At 33.4% G+C, this 9,689-nt stretch overlaps 2 protein-coding genes across 2 annotated transcripts; both read right to left on the reverse strand.

Annotated features, from left to right (window-relative positions):
- Positions 1-6,456: 6,456 nt before the first annotated feature.
- Positions 6,457-7,627, reverse strand: LOC133178807 (uncharacterized). Its single transcript, XM_061313498.1, has 2 exons — positions 7,081-7,627; positions 6,457-6,727 (listed from the first exon to the last, which is right to left on the reverse strand). Exons 1-2 carry the CDS (start codon positions 7,625-7,627, stop codon positions 6,723-6,725), a joined length of 552 nt encoding a protein of 183 aa, XP_061169482.1. The 3' UTR covers positions 6,457-6,722.
- Positions 7,628-7,767: 140 nt separating this feature from the next.
- On the reverse strand, positions 7,768-8,727 carry LOC133178808 (E3 ubiquitin-protein ligase TRIM45-like). Its single transcript, XM_061313499.1, has one exon. The coding sequence runs from the start codon at positions 8,725-8,727 to the stop codon at positions 7,768-7,770; it is 960 nt and encodes a 319-aa protein (XP_061169483.1).
- Between the last annotated feature and the right edge of the window lie 962 nt (positions 8,728-9,689).

Genomic DNA, 9,689 nt, shown 5'->3' on the forward strand with positions numbered 1-9,689 from the left:
AGAGTAAATGTACATTAACATCTGATATAACATTTTGAAGCAAGAATGCATTGTGTTTAAATTTGATATTTATAAACGATTAGGTCATCCTAGTATTGTACAAGTAGATAGATTTGTACAAATAAAAGTGACAAAGAAAACTACTCTGGTTATTATCTGTTCAGACGGCGGCTGTGACCGGTCAGCAGGGTTTGCTCACTCCTCCATGGCACCTGATCCCACGTATCTCTAAATTTTGAGGTCCGTGTTTGCTCTGCTTCAAATTTTTATCATTTCATTGGACTTTCAAGATTGAATAGTGTTTATCTTCATATTTCATGGTACTATCAGCCCTGTAAAATGCAAATGTCCTCTAACAGATAAAGGACCTAGAAGGGGCGAGGGGCAGTGAAGGTCTGCTACCATGTACACGTACCTTAAAGTGATTTAATGAATAATTAGGGCCCCCAAATCAAAATGCTGGTGTGTTATAATATCCACTGTGTGTATTAGTGTTTTTGTCCACATTAATTTTTATGTGAAGCAATAATGCTTCAATACCTTTCAGAATCATGAGCTTATATAGACTTCACTACTCAAATGGAGAATAAATAAATAAAAATACATAAATAGTACAAACATACTTGCATAGTGTACTTGGAAAGTTTAAAGTCAACTTAAGTCTATGTGGTATTTTCACAGTATGCTTTGAGCCAGGTTTGGTTAATACAAGTATCATCATGGTTATGAAGAAATCAACAATGATCTAAAATTTGGATGTTTTGAAGAAGTCAATGACCAAACTAATTAATCAAAAAAAAAAAAAATCTTCCTTGTGAAAAAGAAAATAACAAAAATTACTTATGGCCAACAATGCACATAATTATGAAATCAGATCAAATTCATGATTGCTGTGTACTCATTATTTTGTGAGGAAAGTATCAGAGTTAATATTTTTATATATATATGTAACAGAGACAGGTAGGTGCCTCAGCTTGGGATTGAACCTTGAACCTCTGGCATTCTTTCTTATGCTCTACCACTTGAACTAAAGGGTTAAGCAACTATCCCAATCTAGTAGGAAGCTGTGCATCACATTCATGTCTCCCTCCAGAGAAAAAAAGTGTCCCCATCTGTCTTAAAGTGCCAATTCCAAGTTTTAAGGGCAATTACTTTTACCCATTAGAAAATAACCAGGCTGCAAACTGGTTGCTTTCATTTTGAATTGAATCCAGGAACTCTGGCATGTCTTGTCCAGTGCTCTAACCAACTGAGCTAAAGGGTTAACCCATTACCCTAACCTAGTAGGAAACGTTGCATCAAAACTACCACATAAATTCTAGCGAATTTTTTCATTTCCTTTTCCTTAAAAAATTCAGTAAACAAGTGAATATCCCTAAAAACCAATAACCAATTCAGAGGTCAATGCCAACTATATGGATAATACTGTAGAAGTACTTTTTTCCGCATGGTATTAATTTATGCTATGTACACAGTCACAGTTTTTCCACAGAAATTTGTTCCAGCATACTTAAAGTACATTAAATTCATATTGTGGCAGTCTTATAAAGAAATCCGCTTGATTTTCAACTCGAGGATAGAACGGAAATTGTGATGCCATGGAATTTAATGGCCCTGTGGAAAAAACTATGTTTACAGTATTCAAAATACACAATGTATTTCATTTACATGAAATAAAAGAATAATTAAACAAGCTAATTCAGGGAATTTGTGTCCTCCATTTAAGGAAAAAAGAAATGGGCTGGATGGGATAAAATGCAGATGGAGAAAAAAAGCTGACCTTGACTTTCAACTTTTGCCCTTAGTCAATTGGAGTCTTTTCTTAAGTTAAAAAAATTCATGACCTTGCATTTCATTGCAAAGAGAGAGAACTAAAGTTATCATCTGAAAACTAAGCATGCAATATATGAATTTCTGACCTTGGTCTTTGACATTTTGACCTCAAAATCAAAAGGTATCTTTTTTAATTCATATTGACTAAAGGTAAAAAAAAAATCATTGCAACACTTCAAAGAGAAATTAAGTTATTATAAGGAAACCATTTTATGCAAGATATGAATTTTTGACCTTGACCTTTTAATCTAAAACCCAATAGAGGTCTTCTTTAAGTCATTGGGAGTTACAATAAAAGATTTTATGGAAAAAGCTCAATGAAAATTAAAAATAACATCTGGATATCATATTTTGCAAGGTATGAATTTCTGACCTTGACCTTTGGACCTTAAAATGAATATGAGTCTTCTTTAAGTTACTGAGAGTTATGATATAAAACTTCATTGAAAAAGATGAACAACATCTAAAACAAAAGTTATGATCTGGAAATCATTTGTTGCAATATATGAATTTCTGAGCTTGACCTTTGACCTTAAGATCATTTAAGGGTCTTTCTTAAGACAAAACATCATCTTGGAAACCATTTTCTGCAATGCATGAATATCTGACCTTGACCTTTTGACCTCAAAATCAATATGCTTCTTCCATAGCCATAGGGAGTTTTGATACATGTATAAAATTTCATTGCAAAAACCAAAGGCTTTATGAGTTATCATCTGGTCAGGAAATGAAAGTGTTTCACGCAGAATGTATGAAGTCGCCCGCGTGGCGCAGTGGTTAGAGCGTCTGCCCTAGAGTAGTGAAGTAAGGAGTTGATCCTTAAGTCGCGGGTTCGAATCCCACTGTGGGACGTGGAGACAGTTCCTTCGGATGAGACTGTATAAACCGAGGTCCCATGTCGCAGTAGGTGCTGGCACGAAAAAGATCCCTCACTGCTCAATGACCATAAGTGCCGAGAATAGGACAAAATTTGCAGCTCTCCACCGGCAAGTGATGGCGTCTCCATATGAGTAAACAACAAACAAACAGAATGTATGAATTTGACTTTTGACCTCAAAATCAATAGGAGTTTTCTATGGCTATAGCAAGTTTTTCAGATATTGTCAGGAAACAAGTGTTACACACAGACAGAACGCATGAATTTATGACCTTGACCTTTGGACCTCAAAATCAATAGGGGTCTTCTTTAGGCCATAGGAAGTTTTGATATAAAATTTCATTGTACAAGCTCAAAGGCTTTTAAAGATATTTTCTGGAAACAGAAGTGTCACCCCACACACTTCTGATTCTAACAAAATGAATTTATAACCTTGACTTTTGACCTCAAAATCAATAGAGGTCTTCTTTTATCCATGAGATATTGTGATATAAAATTTCAATGCAGATTAAAACTCAATGGATTTTTTAAAGATATTGTCTAGAAACAAAAGTGATACACACAGGCAGAACATATAAATTTATGACCTAGACCTTTGGACCTCAAAATCAATAGTGGTCTTCTTTAGGACATGGGGAGTTAAGATATATAACATGCCATTGCAAAAGCTCGAAAGTCTTTTTGAAATTAAGTCCAGAAACAAAAATGTTCCACACATACTGAAAATATGAATTTCTAATCTCGACATTGACCTTAATATCAATGGGGTCTTCTTTAGGCCACAGAGAGTTGTGATACAAAATTTCATTGCAAAAACCCAAAAGGCTTTTTGAGATATTGTCCAGAAAAGAAGTGTTGCAAACAAATGAAATGTACGATATTTTTGTCCTTTACCTTTTCAACCCAAAATCGTCTTTTTTAGGCCACAAGGAGTTGTGACATTAATTAAATTTCATTGAAAAAAGCTTGCAAAAAAGGGAGTTGTGTATAAAATTTCACTGCAAAAGCTCAAATGCTTTTTGAATAATATCTGGAAATTAAAATGTTCCACACAGACAGAATGTATGAATTTGACCATGACCTTTTGACATCGAAATCAAAAGTGGTCTTCCTTAGGCCATAGAAGTTGAGATATAAAATTTCATTGCAAAAGCTTAAAAGATTTTTAAGACATTGCCTGGACAGGGCTAGAAAAAATTATTTTTGTTTACTGGTCACTCGGGCTATCTCCTAAAAATTTTACTGGTCAGCTTAATTAGTACTTGTAATGTCCAACTGGGCTAGTGGATTTTAAAAAGACTGGCCCAAAACCGTAATAATAATATTTTTTTTTTTATATTGTGATACTTAGAAATACAACTTAACAAAACAAGAAACAGCAGAATTTGGGACACACAAGCCTGTCAAGTTAACTAGCCCGACTGTGAATGAATTTTATTATACATAAAAAAATGCAGACCGAAAGGGCACATGCCCTCTGCAATGTCCTAGCACAGATTGAAAATTTCACTGGCTCCAGACCAGTGGGCCATCAATTATTTCAAGCCCTGCTGGAAACACGTGTTCCACACAGACAGAATGTATGAATTATATTTATGACCTTGAACTTTTGATCTCAAAATCAAAGGTAATCTTCTAGAGACCATAGGGATTTGCGATATAAAATTTCATTTCAAGAGCTCAATGGTTTTTTGAGATATTGTCTAGAAAGAGAAGTGTTCTACATAGACAGAATGTATGAATTTCTGACCTTAACTTTTTTAAATATATATATATATATATATATATATATATATATATATATATATATATATATTTCTTCCCTGAACTCTATTCATTGATATTTTTAAAGTTATTACATTTCCATAACTGTCAAAACAAATATAAAATTCAATTTAAAGGTGCTTAGACACAGATTTGAACTTAATATTTTCTCAAATTTTCTGTATAATATCACGACTTATATATTGCAATAGCATTTCACACGAAAATATAATTAAAAACGTATTTTATCTGGAAATTATTGGAACTACGAATTCCGGGACGCGTTTGATTAACACATCTTTGCACTTACACAAATTTTAACATTATCCTTAATATTTAAGAAAAGAAGCGATTTTGTTATGTAATAATGAAAAGTATTACATCTAAAATCCAGAAAATTCAGAGTAGAAATGTTCGAAAGCAAAACCAAATCACCAGTATTGTCAGTACGTGCTCTGTGATGTGTATAGAGTTTAACAAATTGAACACACCCGTGAAACGTAAACTGTTTTGTAAACAGGGCACGAGCTCTGTTATTGTTAATGTTTATGATTCACCGGGTGTGTTCAATTGTTAAACTCTGCACACACCACTGAGCACGGACTTCCAATACTGTGAGTGGGTTTTGCTTTCGAACATTTCTACTCTGAATTTACTGGGTTATAGTTTTAATATTTTTCATTAATACACAACAAAATTGCCACTTTTCTTCAATATTAAGAATAAAATTAAAATATGTGAAAGCGCAAGGATGTGTCAATCCAACGCGTCCAGAAATTCGAAGTTTTAATAACTTCGAGATGAAATAAGATTTTTATTGTATTTTAGTATGAAATGCTATAGCAACATATAAGTCATGAAATTATACTGAAAATTTGAGAAAATATTAACTTCAAATCTGTGTCCAGGCACCTTTAAAGCACTCACTTCATATTGATATTATCTATGTGAATATTAATAAATCATTATTGATCCTTCAATAATAACAAGATAATGCTAAAATAAGCAATTCTCATGAAAAATTTGATTTACAGAGTTATGCCCCTTTTCTAAAGTAATATTATTTTTTTTTTGTTTGTTGTTTAACGTCCCTCTCGAGAATTTTTCACTCATATGGAGACGCCACCACTTGCCGGTGAAGAGCTGCAAATTTTGTCTTACACTCGGCACTTACGGCCATTGAGCAGTGAGGGATTTTATTCATGCCGGCACCTACTGCGACACGGGACCTCGGTTTATACGGTCTCATCCGAAGGACCGGGTAAAGTAATATTAACATACAGGTGTAAATTACATTGTGCCAAAATCATGTTTTCCCCTCATTAATATTTTTTCTAGACTTTACACTACATAATATTACTGAACTTATTAATCATAATTGAAATAATTTCTGTTGCAATTAGTTCGTGATTTAGCCTAAATTTTTTGCTAGGTTGACAATACTATACATGTATTGTCCTGATAAGCTAGAGACCATACGATTTGAAAAAATGTGAATGTCAAGTTCAAGTACTATACAAATTCCAGTTGTTTATTAGGTATTTCAAGGTCATCTACCCAAAATATAACAATCGATAAATAAGGTATTTATAAAGAGACAGGACAAGTTCAATAATAATAATTATACAATGTGGGATTATACACTGTATTTTTCCTTTCTTTAAATGCTAAAGGTAAATTTAGCAAAATCATTTTATTAGGATGTACTGCATCTCTTCCATAATTAGACATATTCACAATATCTCTATACATACCTTAAGTACATGTTTTAATATATTACAGCTTGGCCAATATATGGACATATAAAAACAAAATGGTCAACAAAGTATTTCCCATCCTTGATAGTTTACAAACTTTAATATGTTTTCTATTTGACAAAAGAGACAGTATATACTCTTTAATCAACCATACTCAATTTCCAATCAATGACTTGAAAGTCTGTATTGATTTACAGTTTATTACATTTATATACCTTTCTGGTTCAAAAATAACTTTATTTTTTTTCAATTTACTGTACATTAAAATTCAAGTTTTTCCATAAGAGGTTAATGATCCGATGATAAGTGTCATTCCTGCATAAACATACATGTATGTTGTTATCCTAAAAATCATTGAAATAGATTAGATGATTAAAATTCGAACAATGATAAATTCGGAGTCCATGCAAATCTTCCAGAAAGGTTTTATCTGGCTGCAGGAAGATCCGAACCGTTCACTCTGGACTGATTTCAATGAAGGGAAAAAGTGCTCAATCTGTAAATGAAGTTATTCATCATACTAAATATTTTGTTTTTCTGATTAGAATAAAAATATAAATATTTGAAATTTTGAACATAACATAATTATATAGGTAGATCTAAGGTTTTTTATTTGAGAACAGAGAGTACATAAAGTTTAAAATTAAAACCTGTCTTGCCAGAAAAGTTTTGATATTTTTATGAAAATGTGTGTTGGTGGTGTTGGTGGGGGGAGGAGGATTCATGATCTAGTAAATAACTAGCACCTACCAGTTCTAAAGTCCATTCTATTTATATATCTTAAATGTGTGGTGGTGGGGGAGGGGGGGGGGAGGAGGATTCATGATCTTGTTAATAACTAGTACCTACCAGTTCTAATGTCCACTCTATTTATATATCTAAAAACAGACAATGTATCATTGCTTGATCCAACCCAGAGATGGTGAGTTCTATTATCATAGCTCAGACACTGCGCTAAATTTATCCCAAGTTCCTTTGTAGAAAGTAGAACTGACAAGAAGTGGCCGTCTTTGTCAATCATCTGCACGGCATCTGCATAATTATCGTACACTAGAATGTGCGAAAATGCATCTGTGCAAAGTGCAAATGGAGTAAATGGAATCTCTGAGGCAGACCCTGTGTAGGAGAAGCGATGTCTTCCTCCGTGGTCTGTCACCACTACGGCACTTTTGGTCAAGTCAGTCACAACAACATCTCCATTACGATTTTCTGTGACAAAGATGGGACGGTTATATAGTTCGTGACCTTGAAGATATTGTTGGATGGTCTTGACATGTTGTCCTGTACTGTTGTATCGAGTTATCTTGCCTGTGTATTTATTGTGTCTCACTGTTCCAACTAGCAGATCTCCTGTCACTGGAGAGCAATAGACACAGCTCGGTTCCCATGGTTCCATTTTCGTTACATGTATCATTGTAGTTTTTACATTATTGTCTACAGACAATTTGTTGATATTGCCTTCTCTGTCTATATAGATAAGTTCACCATCACCTGTCACTGAATGTATTCCCCACCAAATCTCTTTCAGTACATCTGTCACATGACATCACCAACTGTGTTTGTCAAATAGATATCATCATGGTCACTGACCCAGACCCGCTCTGAGGTCACCATGGAAATGTGATTTACAAAGCTAATACCTCTCACTGTGACAGATTTTTGCAACACGGGTGTAGGCATCAGTTTAAGTAGACATTCACTTTCTACTTTTCTTTTTCCTGTTCGATCTATATTTTGGATTTCTCCTAATTCTTGAATCAAGTCCTCTGTGTTGACTTCTGTACTCAGGGCTTGTTTTGTAAGAATACAAGTACCCTTTGTTTTAATGCTAGGAATATTCTTTATAAATGAGAGAAATTCTACAGGTCTGTTTATGGACTGTTCAGTTTTCTGATCATAGCTCTCCACGATAGTAAGATGTCTTTTCATTCTTGTCCTCTGTTTAAGTAATCTATGAATCAAAAAATGATTGTATTTGATTTTAACATCACATATCACATCATCAATAAGATCTTTAAATCTCTGAGCTTTTGATGACATCAATGACTGATGATCCGAAATGTCTTTACGCAAAATTTTTATATCAGAGTGGATTTTTGCAAGAAGGAAACAAATATTATAGAGAAGCTCACTTCTGATGTTGTGAATTATTTCTCTGTGTTGTTGTCGGTTTGTTTTATATGCTGTCTTGATATTTAATATTTTGTGTTTTCTGTGTATTTTACAATGACGACAAACAGGAAGTTTGCAGGATTGACAGTACATTTCATATATCCTGCCTGGATGTCTTACACAAGCTTCTTCTTTCAGAAAACACTTGAATTTCTCACGGTACATCACAACATCATGGTACAGTGTATCTAGACTCATAACATGTCTCTCTTTACAATTTAGACAAAGGCTGTGTTTACAGGTCATGCAGTAGAATTCCGTATCCCCGGGACATTGAGAGCAGTGATGCACTCTACACTGCGTGCTGAATCCTTGTGTCTTCATGTTGTGGGGATCAACATTTGGTACACAATCTGTAAAAAATTAAGTAGTTTTTTTTTTTACATTCATACAAGGGTATACAAAACTTTTAGGTAAAAATGCCTTGAATTTATTATACATGTATGTCATGAATCTAGCAGGGCCCGCTTTTTCAAAAGGTTGTTATAATTTTAATCTGGTGTTTTTTTAACATGGCGTTAAATAATAAATTGTAAAATTTAACCACCTTTTTGAAAAAACCAGATCGAGATGTATATATCAGACTTACAACCAGTCCTTATACAAATATTTAGCTGCAGAACTGTAGCGTTTTGGTTTTATAATTATTAGTCTTTGACCATAGCAGTCAAAGATTATATAAAATTATAATGCAACAGTTCTGAAGCTAACAGATTTTGGGATTGTGATGTCATTTTTTACATGCTCAAAATCTACAATCAATTGCCAAGAAATTATGACAGTCAAGTTCAAGAATCCGTCAAAAAAAAAAAAAAAAAAAAAAAAAAAAACCAAAACAATTACAATTATACGTGATCTATTGTATCTATCATATTTTATGTGAAATCAGTAAGCACTTTTTCCTCTATGTGCTATACCATCGACACCTCCGACATATGAATCAATATGCTCATTTTTACATGTCAGTTGTATTTATGAAGGTCTTTGACAAAGGATTAATAAGAAGAATAATAGGATTATGGAAAAAAAAATTATAATCAATTCGTTGACATATTATAGAGAACCCTGGTGACTGAGTAAGCTAGGGGTTCATTGAACGTAATGTACACTGATTAGTCCAAAATATTCCGCTTATGGTGACGGAGTTTGGTAGTAGGGGATATTTAACGTTATATAGTGTTTTATATATACAATCATGTTTATTATACTTTTATGCTAAATACTAAAATCTGATTGGTTTAGACACATTTAACAATCCGTAATATTACCCTCAGCGTTAGCAACAC

The sequence above is a fragment of the Saccostrea echinata genome, unplaced genomic scaffold (assembly GCF_033153115.1).
Source record: "Saccostrea echinata isolate AGI-Se365-2 ecotype Australia unplaced genomic scaffold, CSIRO_AGI_Sech_v1 ptg000003l, whole genome shotgun sequence".
NCBI lineage: Eukaryota > Metazoa > Mollusca > Bivalvia > Ostreida > Ostreidae > Saccostrea > Saccostrea echinata.